Consider the following 25,955-nt stretch of genomic DNA (forward strand, 5'->3'; position numbering starts at 1 on the left):
GGAGACAAAAACTTAGCCAGGCACGTTCAACAGTAAGACTCAACAAATAATCATGTTCACAGACAGAAACTAAATCTGCCACATTACTAGTAAAGTTCTTTCTTTGTTAATTAAATGTATTAATCTCTTCCAACTTATATGTGCCATTTGTCCCCACTCCCCAAAGATTATGGCTTAGCTCAGTGTCTGCAGGTGATTGTTCTTCTCTTGTTGCATGTGAAATCATCCACGATGCCCTCCAACATCATCCCTAATCACGGTTTTCTATTTCCCCTTCTCTTGCAGAAGCTCTGGAAGCCCACAGAGAACAGATGTACAAATACCATTTACCATTCACAGCTCAGCAAACCCTCTCTTTCTTCCTTCCAGCAGCTTGGTCGTCCTCAAGGAGTTCCTAAATTTCATACTTCTGAGGGTTATATGGGATGGTGAAGGGTGGAGGAGAGTAGACGGATTGAAAAATACATTAAAGTTGGCCAGGTGCAGTGGTTCATGCCTGTAATCCCAGCACTTTCGGAGGCCGAGGCTGGTGGATCACCTGAGGTCAGGAGTTTGAGATCAGCCTGGACAACATGGCGAAACCCCATCTCTACTAAAAATACAAAATTTAGCCAGGTGTGGTGGCGCATGCTTGTAATCCCAGCTACTCAGGACACTGAGGCAGGAGAATTGCTTGAACCCAGGAAGTGGAGGTTGCAGGGAGCTGAGATTGTACCATTGCACTCCAGCCTGGGCAACAAGAGAGAAGCTCCATCTCAAAAAAAAAAAAAAAAAAAAAGACAAAGAAAAGTACATTAAAGTGTGCCAAAATAAATATATGACAGCTTTTAAATTATTTTCCATGGGAAAAAACTTACAAGTAGTGACAATTACTTAGTGAGGGCCTACTGGGCTAGACATTGTGAAAGATAAAAAGTTCAAGACACAGACTCTGTTTTCAGGATGTGTACGCTTGAAATGTGAAGTTAACACAGGGCAGAAAAGGAGATACACACATACACACACATATCTATACACACATACCTACACACACGCACACACACACACGCACACACAAATACTCCTGAGACCCAAAGGAGGGAGACATCACAATGAACAAGTGGTAGGATTTTAAAAGATTCTTTTCTTTTTCAGCAAGGAGGACGGGGTGGGCAGGTAGAGGATGGTATTTATATCCAAAGCAAATCAATTAGAAAAAATATTTGTATTTCAGTAAATTTATTTTTTCCAATCTTCAGCTATAAGAAGGCTTTTCCATGAAAACACTGTGATTATTTATGTCTCACTAATTATCAAATATTATATAAATAGTCCTATACTGAATGAAGAATCAGAGCCAGTCACATTATAGAAAAGAATCTGTGACTTTCTAATCTTGCCATGAGTAGCAAGTTATTCTAACAGTTTAATCATGGAATTATTCAAATTTGCCCTGTCAACAAATTGAAGACTCTCAATCAAATATATAACATTGCTGAAATGAAGAAATATTTCCAGTATAAACAGGACTGAACTGATAAATCAGTGCTTTCTCCTCTTCAGATTCAGATTGAAAATGATGGTTGTTTTTCCGAGCTGGAAGAAAAAAAAAGTTAATTTTTAAAAATATTAGATGATAAAATCTTCAAGAGACCATTTTATAACATTTCTTCCTGCAATCAGCATTATTAAGTGGGAAAATATCAACAAGAAGAGAAATGCGACTGCTCTGCCTATAGAGCAGCCATCTTTTTTTTCTTTACTTCTCTAATAAACTTGCTTTCAAGGAGGAGGAGGAGGAGAAGGGGGAGGGGGAGGGGGAAGAAGAAGGAGGAGGAGGAAGAGGAGGAGGAGGAGGAGGAGGAGGAGGAGGAGGAGGGAGGGAGGGAAATGCTTTACAACATTTCCCCAAATAAAGCAGTGCCCGATTTATGGCACAGTCGCCCACGGACACAGCAGCTGTGCTGCATTTGCCCTGCAGCATATCCCACGTGGTGCTCACTCAGCAACTCATTCAAATACTTACCAAGTGGCTATGTGTACACAAGACTTGATACACAGCCTGGGGATGGAAATATAAACAGAACAGATCCTAACACTCAAGAAGTTCAGCCTCGTAACCACACAGAATCACATGATAAAAATGTTTTTATGGCGTATCATCACTGGATGCTACAAGAGTAAAAAGGATGGAGAAACTGGCGAAGCTGAGGCAGACGGAGAAGTGAGACATTTTCACAGGTAAGGCAGAATTACGAAAAACCAGGAGGCTCAGTGAGAAGTTTGGCATGATAAAGCTGAAATGTGAGGAGGTGAGAGCTCCTAAAGCTCCCAAAGTCAAAGGAAATACAGGCTCTTACAGCATTTTTAGAAAGAAGAATGTTGGAAGATAAAGACCACATAGACTAAATGCCACGTGACTACTACTGCAGCAAATGCGGCACTGCCACTGCTGCCCTCATTCACTCCACGCACACATGAAAACGTTCCTTTGGACTAATACTGTATATGGGATACTTTTTTTTTTTAATTTGCAGTTTTTGTCATAAAACCATCCACTCAGCTTTGCATAATTCTAAAGCAGAGTAAACTCAGTAGGAAGTACTTAACTTCCCAGCAATGGCAGGAGAGTTGATAAAAACTTAGGGCAAGCTTGGAGATGGAATGACAACAAAGTTCATTGAAGTCTTTAAATGGCTATACCTCACCAAAGTGATCTCTATCCTTTACAAGTTGTTTCTGTACCTCTGTCTTACAGTCTCACTTAACATCATTGATAGGTTCTTGTACTACTTTTAAGCAAAACAATGTATAACAAAACCATTTTCCATCCATGTTATAATGAAACAGCTTCAAAGTAAACAATGTTGTTCAAGGACCTGCTATACACAGTTCTGCTTAAATCATAGGACTTATTGTACCTAAAATGCTTAACTAAGAAATGAGCGTTTACAACCAAATTCTTGGTTTACCACAAACATAACACAGCATGAATATGTCTAGGTTTTCATCACCAAAAAGCAGGCAGAGTTTATCTGCTTTCTCCACTATGCCAATGCCTACAGACAGGTAGCCTTAAAATCACCAACTGGTGGTATACATTCAATTTCTATCACTGTCTTGGAAAAGTAACACCTAATTCTCAGAGATGGTTATAATTAAAGCATTATTCTAAAAAATGGAGAGTAATATGGAAGAATCTAAATGAAAAGTATCCGAGAAGAAAGAGCTCGGCATGGTAGTGTGCACCTGTAGTCCCAGCAACTCAGGATGCTGAGGCAGGAGGATCCCCTGAGCCCAGGAGTTCGAGGCTGCAATAAGCTATGATCACATCACTGCATTTCAGCCTGGGCAACAGAGCAAGATTCTGTCAAAACAAAACAAAACAAAAACAAAGAAAAAGAAAGAAAGAAAAAACTCTCAACATTATTCATGCTGTTGTTCAAGAATTCTGCCCACTGAAGCATGTATGATACTGTTAATTGAAATAACTGTCCTGGTTTTATTAGAATACCTAACATCTCAATTTCAGGGCTTTCACATTACTTACCATTTGTATTATTCATTAAAGTTAAACCTGTAGAACTTCCAAAACATTTATAGAGCAAAAAGGTAGGTAAAAGTTCAGATGAGGGCAATTTTCTTCAAAACTACCCCAAAATGACAAAATTATACACCCTCATATTACCTTCATTAACAAAAAACTCTGCTAAATAAAATGCAGTTTTCACAGCATTAGGCGCATGGGAAATGCCATCCAAATTCTTCCACTCATAAGGTGCTTTCTCTGGATGCCACTGGACACCATATATTGGATATTTATATCCTGTAAGAAGAACATAAATTAGTAAGTACTAAGAATGGTTTAAGATGTTACTTATAATGAAATTGGTTTATGTCTTATGTAAAACATGTTATAAACTCACAATAGCAGACAAGGTAAAATTGTACATATTCTCTGAGACACAAAATAATTTCCATTCACACTCACTGTGAAAATTCCCAGTAATGTATTTCACTGATTAGCAAACCTTTTACAATTTGTGGAGCGATTTGCTTTTCGAGATATTCATAGCAAAGTAGCAGCTGAGCGGAGGAATGTATCCCCGTCCAAAAGTCAGATGCACATTTTATTGGTGATATAAGCTTCTTCCACAGTTGGTCTCTTTCTCCCCCGTCTCATAACATGCTTTCCTGTCCTCCCATAACGACTTATTCATATGAGAATGAAGTATGGCAGCACTTCTGGTGTCCTTTCACACAAGCCAGTTTGTCCCAGCCTAAACTGTGTCTCTCTCTCTCAGTCTATGGAATGACTGATGACTTTGTGGTATACATTTTTAAAATATTTTTTAGAAGTTTAAAAGCAGACATAAAACAAGAAGGGACACAGAGCTATTGACAATCGTCGACGCTAACTGAGACAGACACCCAGGGTTCATATTACTCTCTCTACTTTTACATAAGCATGAACAATTCCACAATTCAAAAAAATGTGAATATCTGTAATAGTTACCTTCAGAAAAATACACATATTCATCTCTTTTTCAGATGTGCCTTTCCCTCATTTTGATTTGAAAAAAATAAAAATCTCCCCTCTATTATTTTTTGCTTTGGAATTGTAACCATGACCACCATCAGAAAGTACTTGGAGGAATGAAGACAATTAATGAAAGAAGAGACATCTAGGGGTAAGAGCACTGTCCATTCTCATCCCAGTAAGCTTTCTGACTAGAGAGCAGGCCACAGAAGGGAAACATTTTATCCCAGCTTTGTGGATATTCACGAGAGGAAACACCCGCCTCATGCAATTCCAGGCACTCAGCTCCCTGCCTCCCCTACTTCCGTGTGACACTACCATTTCTTCCTCTCTATTCTGGGACTACCTGTGAAGCTACCGGCAAGAGGCCCACAGGCTGGGGGACTAGCAAATTAACTGTGACGTATAGTTAACTGAAAGGCAGATCTTCTAGTAAATTTTCCAATGCATGAAGCACTATTGAGGACAAAAAATATCTTAAATCATAAAAAGGATTTACATCCAATAGAATCAGAGACAGAAAGAGAAAGAGAGACATACATAACATATATATAAGAAGTCTTCAAAAAGCTCATGGAAAATGTGTATTACGAAAAAAAATTATGCAAGGGTTTCAACTTTTTCGCACCAAAATGAACTTGAAGTAACTTGTATGAACAGGATCGAGTATGAGGCACTAAGAAGGATAAGACATCACTTTTAAAAGAACCCCTGTAACAGCAATATGAATTTTGCTAAAATTGAAGACAGAAAAAATAGCAAATTTATGGTGAAGCTTGGATGAAAGAATGGTGAAATCACTAACACTTTATGAAAAATTTATGGAGATAATGACCCAAGGAAGTCAGCAGTTTCCCAATGGATAACTCATTTTAAGACGGAATGACACAATGTTGAAGCCCTCCAGGCAGACTATTCACATCAATTTGCCAGGAAAATATTGAAGAAGATCGACAATAAACAGCAGAATAGCCAATACCACAGACATCTCAATTGGGACAGCTTACACAACCCTGACTGAAAAACCAGAGTTGAGCAAACTTCCCACTCGATGGGTGCCAAAACCACTGCACACAGATCAGCTGCACACAAGAGGAGAACTTTCAATGGACATTTTAACAGGTTGGATCAAGACCCTAGAGCATTACTTTGAAGAACTGCCACTGCAGATAAAACACGGCTTTACCAGTATGAACCTGAAAACACAATCAAAGTAATGGCTGCCAAGAGATGGACATGGTCCAGTCAAAGCCAAAGTGAACTGGTCAAGGGCAAAGGTCATAATGTTTTTTTGGATGCTCCAAGGCATTTTGCTTGTTGATTTTCTGGAGAACCAAAGAACAGTAACATTTGCTTTTTATGTGTTTTCAGAAAGTCAGCCAAAGCTTTAGGAGAAAAACGCCCAAGGAAGCTTCTCCAGAGTCCTTCTCCAGCATGACATTGTTCCTGCTCATTCCTTTCATCCAACAAGGGCTATTTAGTGAGCATTTTGATGAGAAACCATTAGGACCTTATGGTCCTGATTTGGCTCCTTCTGACTTATTCTTGTTTCCTAATCTTAAAAAGTCTTTAAAGGGCACTCATTTCTGTTAAGAATGTAAAAAAGACTGCATTTGACATGGTTCAATTCACAGGACCCTCAGTTCTTTAGGGATGAACTAAAAGGCTGGTATCATCATGGGCAAAAACGTCTTAAACTTGATAGAGCTTGAGAAACAAAGTTTATAGTTTTTATTTTTATATTTTAATTCAATTTTTCCCATAAACTTTTTGAAGTCACCGACATTCAGTAACAAGTGAGATTTACTCTTCTTTAGTAAACTGCATTACTAAAAGACCAGTGCAGTTTCCTGAATATGAGGAATCATACCCTGCCTCACTGATTTAGACAAAAGTATCAAGAGTGGAAAGAAAATATGCAAATAATAAAGCATCTCAAGTGTTCCTATTTTGGAGGTGGGAGAAAATTTTCAAATGAGCCTGGTATGGCATAGTCAAAAGCAGAACCAACATGGAACCTGATTCCCTAACTTCTAACCCAATATTCTATCATTTAAATAAGTAGGCATTCATTCAACATCTATGAGGTTTACATAAAGCCCTGGAAACACAAAGGAGAGTAAGATACAGTTCCTGATCTCAAAGAGCTCTTCATCTAGAGGGATGGTAGAACAAGAGCAAATACATGCTCTTAGGAAACATTCCCACATAGCACAAAGCACCAAGGTTGTAGAGAAGAGGAATGATGGTAGAGAAGGCCTCTAGGGATGACAAGTGGCCTGGGTTTTTCAAGATGGCTAAGAGTTCATCAGGAGAAACAGATAGGGGAAAGCGGGAGCTTTTCAGAAAAGAGGAAAGCACATGAGGAGCGCAGAGCCAAGAAGCATGGCTCTGTGGAAGGGCTGTGTGTAGCAGGGTCATGCTACTCTAGCAGGGTACAAGCTAGAGGTGAAGGCAGAGAGAGGGCGTGGAGGAAGTGAGCTCATAAATCTAGACTTCATCCTCCCATGCAGAGGAGCCACTGAGGAGTTTTGTTCAGGCAATGCTATCAGACTGGTACTTCAGCAGACCACGAATGGGTGGCTGGAAGAAGATGGGTTTGTGGAAGCCTTAGGAGGCTGCTGCTGCAGCAATCCAGGTAGCAGGTGGTTAATGCTGATGTAGTGAGGTCTGCTGGATTGGGAGGAGGAAACATGACCAATACTTCCAAAGCCCTTCTACTGTCCTTCCCACCCCTTCAGCTCTCATATTTATTCATCACCCCATCCTTGCCTTAAATTTAGCACCAAACAATACATTGTTTCTTTTTTGCCAAATTTTAATCATCATATAAATGAAAATATACAGCATGTATTCCCTTGGGACTTGCTTCAACTCAAAATTGTCTTCATAATTCATTCAGTGGTACACGCCAGTGTGCTCACTGATTTTAATAGCTATGTAGTATTACTTATCCTTTGCACTATTGGACTTTTGAGTGGTTTCCCATTTTTTTGCTGGTATGAACATAATGTCACGTACATTTCTACATACATGAAATTATTTAATTAAGGTATTTTTTAACCAATAAATAAAACTGCCAGGTAACAAAACTGGAAAATGTTTGATTTTACTAAGAAATGCCAAAATGTTTTCCAATCATAAGTGCATGAAAGCACCTGCTGTGCCACATCCTGGGTAACACTAGTTATCAGCAGGCTTCTTAATTTTGCCAATCTGATGGGTATAAAATGGTTTTTACTTTGGTTTCCATTTGCATTCCCTGATCATGAATTAATTCCCTGTAATTACACTGAGCAACTTATCTCACCAAGCCATAAGTGGACAAGTTTCTCTGGTATGGTATCTATTCAAATATCATATCCTTTTTTGTTTCTTTTTTTTTTTTTTGAGGCTGAGTCTCACTCTGTCGCCCAGGCTGGAGTGCAGTGGTGCAATCTCAGCTTACTGAAACCTCCGCCCGCTAGGTTCAAGGAATTCTCCTGCCTCAGCCTCCCAAGTAGCTGGGATTACAAGTGTGTGCCACCACGCCTGGCTAATTTTTGTATTTTTAGTAGAGACGCAGTTTCACTAGGTTGATCACGCTGGTCTCAAACTCCTGACCTCAAGCGATCTGCCGCCTTGGTCTCTGAAAGTTCTGGGATTACAGGCGTGAGCTACCATGCCCAGCCCTCATATCCATTTTTCATAAGTTATCTTTTCTTCTTAAATTACATAGCTTTACTGTATGTAAGCTAGACGCACAACTTTTGTCAGTTATATGCATTACAAATACCTCCCCTTTTTTTCTTGTGTAATTTGTTTCCTTTTATGAACACAACTTCCTCATTTGATTGAATTCATCAATCTTTTCCTTTATGGTTTGTTTATATTTTGTCTTCAAAACTCCTTCCCTTAAACAAGATCATAAAGACAATTCTCCTTTACTTTTTCTAAAACCTTATTGTAGTGTGCCTTTCTCCTTAGGTCTTTTATCCACCTGAATTTTTTTTTTTTAAACACAGAAAAAAGAGTCTGTCTCTGCCCTACTTTTTCCCATTCCTTCAAGAGTTCTGGTTAGGTATGTAAGAAATCACTTTACCCTCCAGATTCCAACCTTTCTTCTGACACATTTGGCATTTACATTTACATGTCTGGCTATGTTGGATTCTGAATGTTTCCTTCACATCTATCTTCTATTCTAGTTCATTAATTTCTCCTCAACTGTGTCTAACCTTCTGATTAACATGTCTACTGAGGGTTTTATTTCAATTACAATTTCTTCTTTTTTTTTTGGAAACAGAGTCTCGCTCTGTCATCCAGGCTGGAGTGCAGTGGCATAGTCTCGACTCACTGCAACCTCCAAGTAGGGGACTACAGGCACGTGCCACTATGCTCGGCTTTTTTTTTTTTTTTTTGTATTTTTAGTAGAGATGGGATTTCACCACGTTGGCCAGGCTGGTCTTGAACTTCTGACCTCAGGTGATCCGCCTCGGCCTCTCAAAGTGCTGGGATTACAGGTGTGAGCCACCACACCTAGCCTCAACTATAATTTCTAATAGCTGAATTTGGTTATTTTCAAATCTGACTGTTTCATGCCTATATTTGCAAGCATTCTTATTTCTTTCTTTAAAACTTAAAATATATTATACTTTATCTCATAATACTAATATCTAACATTTATGCAGGTCTGCTTCCACATCTGTTATCTCTGCAAGTTCTCATTCACAGTACTTTGCTTGCTTGTACATTAGTAGTATTTTGGCTGTGAAGTGTTCATTTTCCTTCAAACTTCATATATGGAAATTCCGTGAAGCCTGGGATGAACCTCTGGTCCTCTCAAAATAATTATTTACATTTGCTTCAGCGTCACATGTGAGGGCATTACCAGTCTGAGACAACCCTGAACAAAATTACTTAAGATTTGTCCAACTTCCCAGTTAGTATAATGCTGGCCACACTAGGAGAACAGCCCATCATTATAAACATTCAAGGCTTTATTCACTGACCCCCACCCCACTCCCTTAGCCCCAAGGCTCAGGATGGGCTATTCTCCTTGCCATTTTGTAGGGCGGATTCCAGCTGTATTTTGAGTTCAGCCTGACATTGCAGGTATAGCCTTCCAAGTCCTGCTCCATGTAGAGGGTCCTGACTGTCTCAAGTTCTCCTGATTCAATAACAACACTGGTTTAAATATTCCATTCAACTCTTAAAATTTTGAACCTGAGTATCTTTATTTGTTTGCCAATTCATCAGCGTATTTACTATGTTTTTCTATTATCACCCACATTTATTTTGTTGTTGGCTGGAGGAAAGTCTATCAAGTTATTTAATCTGCAATATTGCCAGAAACAGAAGTCATTTTCTTCATTTCTTTCTTCATCTCCACCCCCTTTATTCTTTTACGTTTCTTCTTCACCACTTCATTCAGGAAAATACCCAGGAAAACTGCAATTAATTTGAAACACGGACAAAACACGTCTCCTGTCTCCGAAAATGCCCTAACATCCATCTTCAGGCCCCAAAGTAACATGATTTTAAGACATACAAAATCAAAACTCAAAAATATAAAATAAATGAAATAAAGTGTACATGCTATAGTGATATACCTTCCATTGATGAAATAAACTCAATCTCGCCATCTGTATTTGTAGTTAAGACACTGAAAAACTTCTTTAACTTTTCATTCATCGTAAAATTCTAGAATACGAAAACAAAACAAAATGATTACTTCTGCAGTTATTCTAAACATATTAATTTCATTGTGTAATTAGTGTGATACCTTCATGGAGAGGCTCCACTTATGGAAATTGGCAGTCAGAGGTTCTACTGCTAACGACAGCAACAACTCAGTAGGAAAATTCTGGAACATTCTGCTGTGTAATTGACCTGAAATAATTTAAGTACAAGAGAAATAATTTAAACACACAAAAAATAAAATCCACTGAAATCACTTATCTGCACCCAAAGAGAAGCCATTATGAAGATATAATCAAGATGACTAAATGATAAGCAAAACGCATCATTTCCATAGAAGTATTCCAATCAAGTTACAAAATGTGTTTAACATAAACTCAAATATGCTCCAGATATAAGTAATTTTCTTCTAGAATTTTAACATGAATAAGTAAAATTCTTCTGATATGAGTATTGGCAAGCTATAGAACAGGCAGGGAATCTTAACTAGATTTCCACAGACTATTCTGAAAAACAGTTAAAACTTTCCATGGGTGTACGTATTTGCCCAGGAAAGGATCCAAAACTTTCAACATATTTTCAGAAGTATCTGGGACAAACAAATAAAAATAAAAACAATGTAGAAAAGAACACGAACCAAGCCAAGAAATTTTGACTCAGTAAACAGATCAAAAAGCAATATATCTTAGTGGTCAACACTGAAGGTGCTGCACAGACTCAAACACCAACAAACAGATTTTGAAAAAAAGAAACTGACGTTTTCAAGGTGATAGTGCCAGCTGTTGCAAACCAGGCCCCTTATTCTTGCTAGAGACTTCCATGAAAATCGCAGCTCCCTGAAACATTCCTTTTCTGTATAAACTGGGTTCTGGCAACAGAACCAAAGTACTCTGACCTAATACATGTACTTCCCACTGGGTTTTTGCAATTATTAAGTGAGACAATGGAAGAAAGAGCTTTCAAAAGCATAAAGCATTCTATAGGTTTTAAGTATGACTGCTACTTTCCTTGCAAAATCCTCAAGAGAACAGAAATAGCTGGTGGCTTCAATTCTAAGCATTCAGAGATCAAGTAACCAACAACAATCATTATCTACTTATACAGAGTGGTATCATTAAGAATCTTTCTGGTCTTCGTCCTGGGTTCCTGACAGGAAGCTTCTAAAACCCTTAGAATTCCTGGAGTGATAAAAGTATTTTTGTTATGCTAATGTGGTAATTCAAGGTGGGTCCCTCAAATATTTCAGGATGAAGACTAATCATTAGAAACACTAACTTCATGATCAGAAAGTTGAAACTTCGAGCCAGCCCAATCAATCTCCAAGTATGAAAGAGGGGCTGGAGATTTGAGTTCAGTCACATAGGCAATGATTCAATCAATTATTTCATAACAACATTCCAGTAAAAACTCTAGACACCAAAACTCACTGGAGTTCCTGGTTGCTGAGTAAATACAGCGCTTCCCGGTGGATCCTCTAATCCCAGCACTTTGGGAGGCCAAGGTGGGCGGATCACCAGAGGTCAGGAGTTTGAGACCAGCCTGGCCAACATGGTGAAACCTTGTCTCTACTAAAAACACAAAATTCAGCCAGGTGTGGTGGGGCGCCTGTAGTCCCAGCCACTCAGGAGGCTGAGGCAGGAGAATCCCTTGAACCCTGGAGGTGGAGGTTGCTGTGAGCCAAGATTGCGTCACTGCGCTCCAGAGTGACAGACTCTGTCTTAAAAAAAAAAAAAAAAAAAAAAACTTATTTAATTCTCACACACAAAAAACCCCTAAGCGTTAGACCCTTTTGCAAATGAGGACACTGAACCTCAGGGGTAAAAATGATTCCTCAAGGTCAAAGTGAGAAAACTAGGACTCAAAACCAGATTCCATTTCAGAGTTCTTCATCACACACAGTCCTGATATCACTAGAAGCAATGAGTTATTAAAATTCACAATTCCTTAAGTCATCCTCATCAATGAGTATAAGGATGGTAATTCACATCTTCAACCTATGTAAATAAATTAAATGCTAATGTTGTAAGCATTTTTTTCTTCAGGGAAAAGGCTAAAAAGAAAATAAAAATAAGCACTTTTACTTTCATATTTGCTACTTACTAATCCTGCCCAGCAAATATTTTTTTTAGAGGGTTGAAAGAGTACTCTTACCTCCAGTGAAGTTCAGCGGCATTGCCACGTCAACAGTATTTGTGACAGTTAATAAGAACTCTCCACTAATCAGTAGTGAAAGCTCTTCAAATCCAAGGCATGTGCCCCACACAGGAAAATAGTCTCCATCGTGAAAACTCTTTGCAAGTAGAAAAAGAGAAAACTAAGTTTATTCAAACTTTTCAAAATAAAAATTAGCCATATCTTTTGTCATTACCAAACAGGCACCTGAGTTACACATGGATTTCTGAAGCATTCTCCAGGATCCATAAGTAGGCTATCACTTACTCTCTCTTCAGACCGAGCTCCCACACAGGCTGGAAAACATGAGCTGTGGACACACAGTATATCTTGACCCAAAGACTATAAAAGCCTACAGATTACTGACCTTAGCTATTAAAAGTTTGAAACAAGTATTTCAAAGGCTAAAAACACTTATTTAGGGAAATATTTAAGCGGGGATTGGTAAGATACTAGGGCTAGCAAGATTAATTTAAAAATCACTGTTAATAGTTGAGGAGAGAAACAGTAAGGGTGTGAGCTATGGTAGAAAGGCAGTCCCACTGTGACCATTACAAAGGAGAAGTCAGAGGCTCAGAAGCTCTGCTTGGTAAATGAACATGGAGTCTACGGTAACTGTGAAGAAAGTTCAAATAGGATTGAATGAGTTGGGAAGAAGAACAGATTTCAAGAAGTGAGAATTAATAACATAAAAACAATGCCGCAAAAAAATAAAATAAGAGGACAGAGAGAGACATCAGAATGTCTACACCACATGAGGACATGGTTCACATTAACAAGCATCAAGAGAGGACCAGTCAGCAGGGCTCTGAAGGGTCTCTGGAAGCCCAGGATTAGATGAAGCACATGGAAAACACTTTTATTTGGGCGCAGCCAAGAACAGGTGCCTCAAGGTTAAAAGGTATGATGAGGCTAAGGGTAATTTTGAAGGGAACATTACCATCTGCTTAAAACAAGAACTACTCTCACTAAAACTTACAAAACTTACAAAAATCCATCTGGAATAACAAGCAATAACTGATAATTACCTGTATGGACAAGTCGTAAAATATTTTGGCCACTTTAGCATAATCTGAGCGCCTCAGGTCAACACTTCCTCCAGGGAAAAGGATTCTGAAACAACGTCACATAAATCAGATAGGGTGTATTTTGCCACCCCTGACCCATACACACACAGAAAACAATCTTTTTATTTTAAAACAATTTTTCTTATTACATATGCAATAAGATCCTTGAAGAAAATTAGAAAAACAAAAAAGAAATTATAAAATATTTACAATCCCAGCCATTCAGAAACTACAGCAGTTAACAACACTTTAGAGAATATTTTCCAAAAACCTCTTCAAAAAGTTTATTTGATGAAATAGAGTGTGGGAAAATTAAAAGTAAATAAGTAGGGGAGGGGCAAGAGTACACAGAGCTAGATATCAAAGACGGACAAAATTCCAGGTTTAGCCAGGTTTAAAAGAAGGTGATCTGTCATGCCAAATCAATTGCAGGTGGGTAGGACTTAGCTCACAAATAATTTAACTATAAAGAACAAGCTGGTCATAAAAAAGATATTTAAGCTGGAATTAAATTTCTACAAGAACTTAATTCTTATCACCCTGAGTCTCTTCAGAAATACACATGGTATTAGAACATTTTTTTCAAGAAACATAATTACGATCCTACAAAAAGTCTAGGAAAAGGAGGCAATCAAAAATATTTGATATTCTTTTACACACTTATAAAGGTGAAATATAGAAAACTATTTTCATGTTTTTATATCAACTTTTAAAATTAAACTTTTAAATTTATAATTTATAGCAACGTCTTGAAAGAACCAAGGATATTCAAAAGAGGTAAGAAAAATGGTATTAAACATATTAAAATTTTGAAAATATTTAAATACAAGTTTGAGGCATGTGAAATATCACTTGTGAGATTGTTGTTATTCAAGAAATATATTCTGTTTCTTCCACGAGCTAGACTCAGGACTTGCCTAGAGAGACAAACATGAGTGGTTTTGCTGTTAGAAAGATCACAGTCTGGTAGAAAACATATAAGCATCTGTGTGGGAGAATATCTACCACAAACCCAAGCAGAAAATCCCACAATTAAAAGTGGCTTAGGGAGGACTCATTAGCGTTCTCTCTTTCCATTAACTCAGTATTTTTTAATTTTTATGTTTTGCATCCCAGGTCTCCAGCTTACAGACATTAACTTAGTATTTAAAAAGCTGCCTCTGATCAAATATGGTATGTCTAACCCCAAAGTCCTTTCATGCAGCAAAACCTGACTGTCCCTCCTATAGGACAAACTCCTTAAGGCATGGCTCTGTCTTTTCATCTCTGTTATTCCCCCTGCAAAATACTATGGGGTCCAATGCATAATAGTGACTCAATAAAGGTGCTTTTGAAGTCACATTAGAATACAGCTCATTTTCTGGTGACACTCCGAGATATAAATAAGGCCCCCAATTTAACCCACTTTGGAGTGCAGCTTTCAGTGACTACATGAGAGAGAAAGGGGGCCTACAGGAGCAAGAATTAGTGGCAATGCAGAAAGCAAGTGAGGAAGATAGAAAATGGACTCATTTTGGTGGTTTGCATGAAGACATACTGATCAAATGGACAGGCTAGCTCCCAAAAGTATGTATTACTGTCTACACTGCTACTTGATTTCAGATTCCTCTCCAAACAGGAATGCAATTGGGGAGAGGGTGGGAAGAAAATGAAGTGATTCAAAAGGTCTATTTTTGAGGTTCTACTATTACATTCTAGCCTAGACTTAATGATCTTTGTCCATGCCAAAGTACCTTGCACACAGCACATACTGGGCATTGTAAATGTTTTACTAAATTGAAATGATTTTACAGTAAATATTTACTGAACCAAACTGAACTGAAAGCAAATAATTTTCTAAACATGGCTTTTTTTTTTAAAATTATTATACTTTAAGTTCTAGGGTACATGTGTACAACGTGCAGGTTTGTTACATATGTATACTTGTGCCATGTTGGTGTGCTGCACCCATCAACTCATCAGCACCCATCAACTCGTCATTTATATCAGGTATAACTCCCAATGCAATCCCTCCCCCCTCCCCCCTCCCCCCTCCCCATAATAGGCCCCAGTGTGTGATGTTCCCCTTCCCGAGTCCAAGTGATCTCATTGTTCAGTTCCCACCTATGACTGAGAACATGCGGTGTTTGTAAACATGGCTTTTTAAAAGAAACAATAAATTAACATGGTTTTAGAAGTAAAAATAATAAAGCTCTTTTTAAAAAACGTTTTACAGTAAAATACTTCCTCCCACCCTATTCTCAATCAGAAATGACTGCCATTAAAATCTGCTGTGTTGATTTGTAGAAATACGCATATCTCTTCACTCTGACTTTTAACAAAAAGCAAACGGGGTGTATGCTATACACACCATCACATGCCTTGCCTTTTTCACATGGGGGACAATGGTGATCCAAGTCAGCATCTACAGATAACCTCATTTTTTAATTCCTGCATAGTATTCTATTAAATGTACATAGTCTGTTTTATTTCACCAATTCTCACCTGATGGACTACTGGGTGACAGTCAGACAATACTACTAATACAATGCATATATTTGAGTCTAAGTCTTCATGCAATGTGGAATATACTTATAAAATAAAATTCCTCCTCAAGTTCCCAGGTCAAAGGGTGTATGTACTTCTAATTTCAATAGGTATTGCAACATTATCCCAAAATAGACTACATGATTTACATTTCCTCTAATAAAGTATGGGCATGCCTGTTTCCTCACAGGCCCTATAGAGTATAAGCAAATTTTCTGATCTCTGCCAACTTGGTAATTAAATGTTTTTGACTGCTGTAATTAGCCTTCTTTCCTAAAATTAAGAGTAATGGTGGACATTTTTTTTTCATATGATTAGAAGTCTTGTTCTGTGAGCTAACATATCTTTTGTGGTGAAACCAGAGAACAGAACAGTTTTTTCCAATATACCCGAAAAAAAAAAAAAAATCAACATCCTCAGACTTTGGACTTATAAACTCCATATGCAAGCAGTATGCCATGCCATTCAAGGTAGCTTCAAACATTTAAGACAAGCATTAAAAGAACAAAGATTAAGTCACACGTTTAAAAAAATTATGTGTCTACTATGTAACAATTATACATTTTCTAACCTGCCTCTTCCTCTTTTGAAGAACTTTTGCATCTCCCAAGAAAATATATCCTATAAAAGAACTCAGAAAATACTATACCACTCTAAGATAGTTACAAAGAAACATGTATAATATTTGTATGATTTCCTTCACAAAAGCAGACATATATGTAGACCACTCATATACCGCATCAAACCAATGCTGCCAACTTACCCATTAATAGATTTGAAAAGTATTTCATAGTCTTTCTCTGTAAGATCCAGCCTGAAAACAATAAAAACAGTTATTGTTATATTTGTGAAACTTACAAGTAAACCTCTAAACGAAGTCACCACATTACTTTTAAAAAGCCAAATAAAAACTAATTTTTAATTACTAGACAATATTATCTACTTTCCTAGAGGCATTTTTGCAAACCACTTGAAAGCCACATAATTCTATCCTTGTTTTGCTAATCAGACAAGTAAATATGCTTTTCTGTGATCTAACGTAATTTAATATTGTGAAGTATGTTTTAGTATGCAAAACATTAAAGACTGTGAGATTTAGGCACCAGTAATTTCTCTACTAACCAAAAACTACAAAAAGAAATGTAAGAATAGTCAGTAGTTTTATGTAAAGACTCCTTTAAGTAACTTTATTTATCATTCCTATTTAACTACAGGCAGCTCTGGCAGATGAAAAAAATATATAAATAAATGTCAAGTCTCTGCTTCATCTTACCTCAACAAACTAGTTGCAAGAGTCTAGGGACTACTCTGCATTTCAAAGTCAGGATGGTTCAGATCTAGTCTGAATTGACAGACTACAGAGAGATGACTGTAGAACAGCCTAAACGCCCAGGTAATTACTCTGGAAGACCCTTGATCAAACACCCCTTAAGGGCCTCCTAACAATTGCCATATTATTGGTGACTTTATTCCCTTTCTCCAGAAAAAAAAGATGGGATTAATCTGTGACATACGGCGACAACATTTACTAAGTCACAGTAAGACATTTGCTCTCCCAAAAGTTCAATAAAATGCAACAATAAGGGAAGAGAGCACCAAGTTGGTGAAATCCTTGCAAGAACTCTCCCACATTTAGCAGACTTTGGTTTCTGCGAGAGAATAAATGGTACCTGTCCTCTCAACCTGCCCTAAAGGAAGTAGACTTATGACTAGATGTCAACTAGTCCATTTCTGCCCTCAAAGAAGTTTTTGGGGGAGGTGAGATCCCTCACACCGATTATTAACTAGACACCTGTGATATCCAGAACACAGGCTGTGTTTTGCCAGCAAACAACTTTGGGATCTACTCTCAAGTCCAAACAAGCTTTGCAAGTCCAGGTCTGTCTTTCACAAGTTCATAGTAATCTCTTCCTGGCAGAGGGCCACAAAAGCAATGGGTAATACCAGAATGGTGCTTACCATGGTCTTAAGTGGAGAAATACTGACAGGTAGCCCTGCCTTGGGAAGTGACAGGGAGGTGAAATATGAATCTACATGTACCCAGTATTCTGCCAATCTAATCTCCCCAGATTGTGGCAATAAAAAGGAACCAACCAGTCAGGACCCAGAATTCTCCCCATGGATATTTAAACCAGAATGGGCAACCACTACCATCAGGGACCAAAATGGATTTAGATCACACAGCTGCACTCCAAGGACTCCTGCCAGCTAGCAGTGCAAGCTAGTTTCAGTCATTTCATTAATTCTAAATAAATGGCTCCCACATTGTCCATGACTATAGTTTTGGTCCCCACTTATCACTATTAAGAGGCTTAATTGTCACAGGGGAAGGAGTGTGCCATGTCACAACTCTGGTGCCTAAGGGCCCTGGCAGAGAATATAACTGTAAGTTGCACATTGTCAGACATTTCCTGAAACAAAAGACCCTTTCAACAAGGTATGAGAAACAGTTTATTCTCTCCTTAACTATAAGGAAATGGCTTAAGCCTGGTGATGATGGCAAATGACACAGTTTTAGCAGCATGAAAAGGATGGCAAAGCACTGTTGCCAATGGGGAGTGTTTGCCCCATTTAAAACCCAATCCAAATAACTGTCTTCAAAAAAACCAAAAATTCAGACTCTTATAAAGTCTGATTTGTGGTCTTTGGGTTTTTTTTTTGAGAAAGGTCCGGCTCTGTCACCCAGGCTGGAGTGCAGTAGCGCCATCTCAGCTCACTGCAACCTCCACCTCCTGGGTTCAAGTGATTTTCCCACCTCAGCCTCCTGAATAGCTGGGCCAATAGGTGCACGCCACCACTCCCGGCTTTTTAAAAATTTTTTTATAAATAGGGGTTTTTCCATGTTGCCCAAGCTGGTCTCAAACTCATGAGTGTAAGTGATCTTCCCACCTCGGCCTCCCAAATTCCTGGGATAATAGACCTGAGCCACCGTGCCCAGCCTGATTTGTGTTTTAAAACGCGGTGTGAACAACACACATTTTTAAACCAAAAGCTGCAGCCCATGGGCTGTTGTATGCTACCTCTGAGGAAGCAGGACATTCTGTTTTCCACTAGTCCCACACTGGGAATTTATGACAACCTGAGAGCACCAAGCACCTGAGAGAGAAGGTGGCAGGAAGAAGGCAGAAGGAAACCAAAGACAAATTTCTTGACCTATTTCAGAATGCTTCCCAGGTCTCCCATCTCTTCCTTTTCACTTCTAAACCACAGAAGTTGACTCCTAGCATCCAAAATTCAGAAATGAACCTAACATCATCATGATCATTTCAGTCTTATTTTGCATCAGATAATCCTTTGCAGGCTAGTCTGTGAACTTAGCCCCTATGTATTACACTGTTTCTACAGGATCTCATGATTCCAACAATATACCTTAAATGAACTCTGAGAACCCAAGCTGGAAATTAACCTATATGCTGACAGTCACGTTCTCAGCATCTCTCATAAATATCAATATTCGGCAAAGTCATTCAGTTTCAAAACTCCCATGATTTCAAAACTTCCATCATCCTTATCTATTTTTTCTTCCCTGTGCCCTTTTATTAGTCATCATATATTGGTGATTTTTTTTTTAAACAACACTTACCTATCATTCCCACACCACCGGTCTAAGCCAAGCCCTCAACACTTCACACCTAGCCTACTGCAACTACCTCTAAACTGGTCTACCTGCCTTAAGGCATTTTGTTTTATTTTTTTAAAGACTTTATTTTTTAGAGTAATTTCAGGTTCACAGCAAAATTAAGGGAAGGTTAAGGATTTCCTATACAACCCTTGCCCCAAAAGATGCATAGCTTCCTCCATTAACATCTTGGGTGGTACATTTTAACTGTTGATAAAAACACAGTGACACATCATAATTGCCCAAATCCTAGTTTACATTGGGGTTCATTCTTGGAATTGTACTGTCTTCAATTGTTTGGATGAGTGTGAGAAGGGCTGGTATTAATTCTGCTTTAGATGTTTGGTAGAATTCACCAGTGAAGCCAGCTGGTCTTGGGCTTTTCTGTGTTGAGAGGCTACTGATTACCATTTCAATCTCTTCACCAGTGACAGGTTTGTTTCCTGTTTCTTTATGATTCAGTCTTTGTAGACTGTGTGTTTCTAGCAATTTATTCATTTCTTCTAGGTTACACATGTTGTTGGCATACAGTTTCTTGTAAGTAGTCTTTATGAACCTTTTTATTTCTGTAGCATTAGTTGTAATGTCTCCTCTTTCATTTATGATTTTACTTCATTTATTTTGTATAATTTCAACTTTTATTTTAGATTCAGAGGGTATGTGTGCAGATTTGTTACATGGGTATACTGTGTGATGCTGAGGCTTGGGGTACAAAAGATCCTGTCACCCAGGTAGTGAGTCCAGTATCCAACAGGTAAGTTTTCAGCCCTTATCCCCCTCCTCCTCTAGTAGCCTTCAGTATCTATTGCTGCCATCCTTGTGTCCATGTGTACCTAATGTTTAGCTCCCACTTATAAGTGAAAACATACGGCATTTGGTTTTCTGTTTCTGCATTAATTCACTTAGGCCTCCAGCTGCATCCACATCACAGCAAAGGATGTGATTTCATTCTTTTTTATGGCTGTTCTGCCTTTTGTCTCTCCTATCTCCCATGCACATGGTCAGTGCTAACATCCTAGAACAGTCTGCATTTAAAAGCTTCCTTGATGAAAACTTGGAAACACTGTTCTGAAGACTCTCTAGAGCCTCTTACCCAGCTCTAAAACTCTGATGTTACATGGGTTTCAAATAAAATGTCATTTGTAAAATTAGGTATGCTACTAAAATATGAAAGACTAATATCAAAAGCAAATGGTAATCTTGGTGTAGAAACTTAATTTAAATGTAAAAGATCATACGAGAAAACAATTCTCATAAATCTAAACCTAAAGCCATTTTGTGGTACAATTCTCTAAATTGTAATATTGGCTTTATTAGTAGTAGTATATTTGAACAGTACTTTTGTTATAATTTTTGATGAGAAATTATTTACAGAAACAGGCTGTATAGAATAAATAGTGTTTTGTGTGTGAAATCACTCAAAATGGATTAGATGAGGGTGCTGGAAGATTATAAAATACATTAATTTTAGCTGACAAGATATTATAAATACATATAAGATTCTGGTTGTTAGCTCCTTCCAAATGAAAAATATGGGAAGAATTCAGTTCTAAATGAAAATATGCGATGAATCATCTCATTCTTATAGGAACATTTTATCACAAAAATAATGTAGTGCCTTTAAAACTGCAATACCTATAATCTACACTGAAGCAACTCTAATGCATTAGTAATTTACAAACTTTTAAAGTAGAGTGTGAAGGTATTTTAAAAGTCATTTTCTAAAAACCTCCTTCATTCCCTAAGTGTTCTCTTATCCTAATATTATAAAATAAAGCTGGTTAAACTGTAGATTTTTAAAAAAAATTTTTTTTCAATGGCCTTTAGGGTAAAATTGGTTTTTGGTTACATGGATTAATTGTATAGTGGTGAAGTCTGAGATTTCAATGCACCAGTCACCCAAGTAATGTACAGTGTACCAAATATGTAATTTTTTATCTCACACCCCCACAACCACCCTTTCCCACTCTGAGTTTGCATAAATTTTAGATTCTTTTACTCCATTACCTTCATAGTATCTGTGAGGACCACCTTTTCTGGGGTAAAGGAAACTATCATTTCATTCTTGATGCTAATGCATATGACATACAGTACCTCTAATGACGTTACAGGTAACACACAGCTTCCCACACTGAACAATTCAATGAGAGACTCTAAGCAACATGTTTGTGGCAAAAATCAGGTTCAATGTTACTGCATTTAAACGATGTAATCATAAAGAGAAAGCACTAATTTTAGAGATATTATGCAGTAATTATTATTTTTTTGAGACGGAGTCTTGCTCTGTTGCTCAAACTGGAGTGCAGTGGTACAATCTCAACTCACTGCAACCTCCACCTCCCTGGTTCAAGCGATTCTCCTTCCTCAGCCTCCCCAGTAGCTGGAATTACAGATGTGCACCACTGCATTCAGCTAATTGTTGTATTTTTAGTAGAGACAGGGTTTCACCAGGTTGGCCAGGCTGGTCTCGAACTCCTGACCTCAGGTAGTCCACCCGCCTCGGCCTCCCGAATTGCTGGGATTATAGGCATGAGGCACCGCACCCGGCCATATGCAGCAATTTCTTTACAGAGTAAAATTTAAAAAAACACTGAACCATACCTTACTGGTACAACTCTTGCACCTGCAGACTCCAAATACTTTACATAGGATGCAGCAATATAGTATCTTCCATAGTTTTTCATGACTTTATTGCGGCATTTTTGCATTAATATTCCTAATAACAAAAAAAAAAGTTTAGTTTCAAGCAAATTTCTTCTTGCTCAGAAACTGAAATCTATCACAGCAAAAATATCATATTTTATTATTTCAATTCACAGAATTAAATAGGAAGTTTCTCCTCCAAGTCCCCCCACAGGCTGTGGGAAAGAAGCAGAGGAGGCTAATCTTGGTTTCAAGTAGATCCATCTCTCACCACATCAGGGAAGCCAAATAAGCCCCCAAAGAAGGACTACAGTAGCACATGCAGCCTTCACACAACTGTAGACCTAGAATCCATCTAAAGAATACAGATCCTTAAATCTACAAGACTGTCGCTCCTTTCCCACACATACTCACAGACACACTGATTCCCTGACAATGAAGCAAAGGAGTGAAAACATCTTCCATCCACACCTCTCCAACATTACTTTAGCCCAAACTATCAATATCTCTCCTCTCCCCACTGCACTATGATAATAGACTCTTAGAAGGTCTTCTTACATCTTTTCTTAAGAAATCCCTCAAGCTCCAAGCAGCTCCCCGCGTAGAAGCAAATCGGATCACATCACCATTCCTATTCCTACAGTCATTCAATATATACTGTTGAATCATACCTCATGCCAGGCAACAAACTAGGTGCTGGGGACGCATGAATATGAGAGAACCAAACAAAAACCCCTACCCTGTGTGTATTAAATCAAATATGTATCAGGGAGGGGAGAGAGGCCAAACAATAAACAAGATAAAAAGGCATAATATATAGAGTGGCTGGTCGTAGGCACTAAGGAGAGAAAGAAGGTGGGGAAGGAGATCCCATCTGTGGAGGAAAGGACAGTGTCTTCAATATGGTGGCCAGGCAAGTCCTCCTTGAGAAGGTAAAACATGACATTTGAGCCAGGACTCCAGAGAGGTGACAGAGTAAACCATATTCACATATCTGGGAAAAGAGGAATCCAGGAAAAAGGAATGGCAAGAGAAACAGCCAGGAGTCAGGAAGGTGCCTGTCACATTGCAAGGAATCCATGTTACTAGAGCCAGGTGAGTGAAGGCAGAAAGCAATAGGAAAGGAGATCAGGAACAGACAGATCAGCAAGCAGGTGTCACCACCTTGTTTAACTACCTCAGTGGGTCCCTAAACTTTAATAAACTCTGTAAGACCCTGTGTGCTCTGCCCCACCCATCTCTCTGGCCTCCTTTTACCAGTGAAACCCAGCCCCAGCACAGTACAGCAACCAGCACACATCAAAACACGTCTGTCGGGTGAGTACCTGTGCCTACTACTATTCAGCACTTCAGCATTTGGAACACTTTCAGTGTCTCTGTAGGCCACCTGATAGGAAGAGCTGTTGTCTGTATTACTCACTTTTGTATTTCCAGCTTCTTACAATTGGCATTCATCAGGTATTCCGGTAACATATCAAACGACAAAATTTGTTCCGTAAGACTTTTTGTCCTTATTGGTAGGTAAAATCATCTTTACTAAGGAATACAAAGTTTGACTAGGGAACAAAGAACTAGGAATGTCATAGGAAATGGAGTGGTACAGGGTACATGGAGTGAGGTACCACAAAGGTGACATGGGGCATCATGGGAGCACAAGGGTTACCAGAAAGAGAAGTACATCAAAGTGAGTTCCACCAACATCTCCCCTTCCCCTGGGCCCAGCATACTCACTTTTCCCATCCCTAGGAAAAGAGCTCAAGCTGTTCTCCCTCTCCCTCAAAATGTGACCAAAATTTCACCAATAATTTAAGGCCATCTGATAACTTTTGTAGCTTCCTTGTCATCTTTTAATCCTTTGCACTTCCTAGAGCAAGACTGTGTACATAGTCGGTACTCGGTTAACGATTCTGTGCTGATCTCAGTGACCAAAAGCAAAGTCCCTTTTTTAAATATTTGACACAGGGCTACCCCTGATTCTAGGAAAGGGAAAACAATCCCCTCTGCTTTTTTTCTCTCCTCTGGACACACAATATGCAACCTGTTACATTAATTACAGCTTGAGTTAGTTCGTGGAGAATCAAATCACCATGTTAAACAGCTATGAAATAAGTTCCAAATATTAGTAAGCCATCCATTTGAAAATTGGGCACTACCTATATGAAAAAACATTCATCTAATTTCTGTTTAGTTACAGAATACAGTGATAATCTTCATAGAAAAAAAAAATAGTATGAAAGGCATAATCCTACAGCCAAAATAAAACTAATCTTAATTCCACACAAATTTATTTGGGCAAATTTTAACCCCAGGATGATATCTCCCAGGTAGCCTTCCTTGGGCCTGTCTCAAATGTGTGTTTTGGTAACACAGACTGATTTTACTATCTCTTTAAAACACAAATATGTTGGAAACGAAAAATTGTGTACTGCATTTTAATATCAAATAGAACCTACATTAGGATATTAGCCACTGTTGTCCTCTGCTACTGAACATGACAAAATCCAAATTATACCTTAATTTCTTGATTTTATATTACAATGCACTGGTATTTTAAATACGCCCTCAACCTGAGACATTTTGACAAATGTAATGCACGCACGTGTAGATGTAAATGAGTAAAAAATTCCCAACTATGTGCGAAAAAGAAATGTTTTATTTTAGTATAAATTCCTAGCTGTGTACAAAAAAAAGAAAATCCGCAGGATTCTTCACGGTGCACCCTCCTCCCTCCCATCTTTAAGAGCCATATGAGTCTAAAGGAATGAACGAGACACTTCAGCTAGATACATTTCAGTACGATCCAAATGGTACCCAGCCCGGGGTCCTTCTTGCACCAAAAGCCAAGCACATCTGGGGTTTTTCCCCGGCAGGACGCGACAGCTGGAGCGCGGCGGCGGGAGGCGCCCAGCGCCGACACCCAGCCCCTCCCCATATGCTGCGGCTCCGCACAGCTTCCTTACCGATGATGGGCTTCTTGGCGGTGTCACCGTGGGGTCTGGACAGCCGGAGGCTCGCCGCCCCGCAGAGTAGCAGGCCCAGCACGCACAGTAGGCGGCCCGGGCTCGCCATGGCGCTCGCCACCTCCCGCCGCCTTTCAAAAGCTCTGCGGGCCGGCGGGCTGGGGCTGCGGCGGGGACACCTCGCGGCCGCGCACTCGCGTGGGGCTCGGGTGGGCGGTGCTCCGCAGCGCGGGCCTATGGGAAATGCAGTCCCGGCGCGCGCTAGGCGGCCGTGGGGCGGCGGTGGGCGGCTCTGGGACTGCGGCCCTCGCTGCGCGCCCGCCCCGTTGCTCTGTCCCCGGTCCGCGACCGCGACCCCCACGGGTCACCTAACCGGAGACTCTGGAAACGCCTGGGGCGGGTACTGGGTGGTGTCCGCGTTCTTCCCTTTCAACTGTTATGTCGATGTGGCCTTCAATCAGCCCTACAAGGCTGGGCCGGCCAACCCGGGCCCTCGAGAGGGGAGGTTGGGTGTCCCTGGCAGCGTGTGGTAACCAGGCAGCGGGGAGGCTGGCGGGAGATTCTAGAAGGCCCCTGAGAACTGCGCGCCAACCGCACCGCCTACTTGAAGGTCGGGGCCCTATGTCTGGGAATGGTGACAACGTTCGCTGTACGGACAGCCTGTGTCTTCGAATGTGAATGTCCACATCTTGCTGTTTTGGGGGTCCCGGCATCTGTAGGAAGTGAAGAAGACTGGACGGCGATGTGAACACATACACAGGCGCATCACTAGG

The 25,955-nt window shown here is 39.4% G+C and overlaps 1 protein-coding gene across 1 annotated transcript; it reads right to left on the reverse strand.

Moving 5' to 3' along the window:
• Positions 1–1,227: 1,227 nt before the first annotated feature.
• GGH (gamma-glutamyl hydrolase) lies at positions 1,228–25,342 on the reverse strand. The gene is given in 9 exon segments (NM_001260712.1): positions 1,228–1,575; positions 3,668–3,805; positions 10,108–10,198; positions 10,281–10,387; positions 12,347–12,485; positions 13,396–13,480; positions 16,724–16,774; positions 22,181–22,295; positions 25,183–25,342. Coding segments are annotated over 9 exon segments (957 nt in total). The 5' UTR covers positions 25,292–25,342; the 3' UTR covers positions 1,228–1,453.
• Positions 25,343–25,955: the final 613 nt, after the last annotated feature.

This window comes from Macaca mulatta, chromosome 8 (genome assembly GCF_049350105.2).
Source record: "Macaca mulatta isolate MMU2019108-1 chromosome 8, T2T-MMU8v2.0, whole genome shotgun sequence".
NCBI lineage: Eukaryota > Metazoa > Chordata > Mammalia > Primates > Cercopithecidae > Macaca > Macaca mulatta.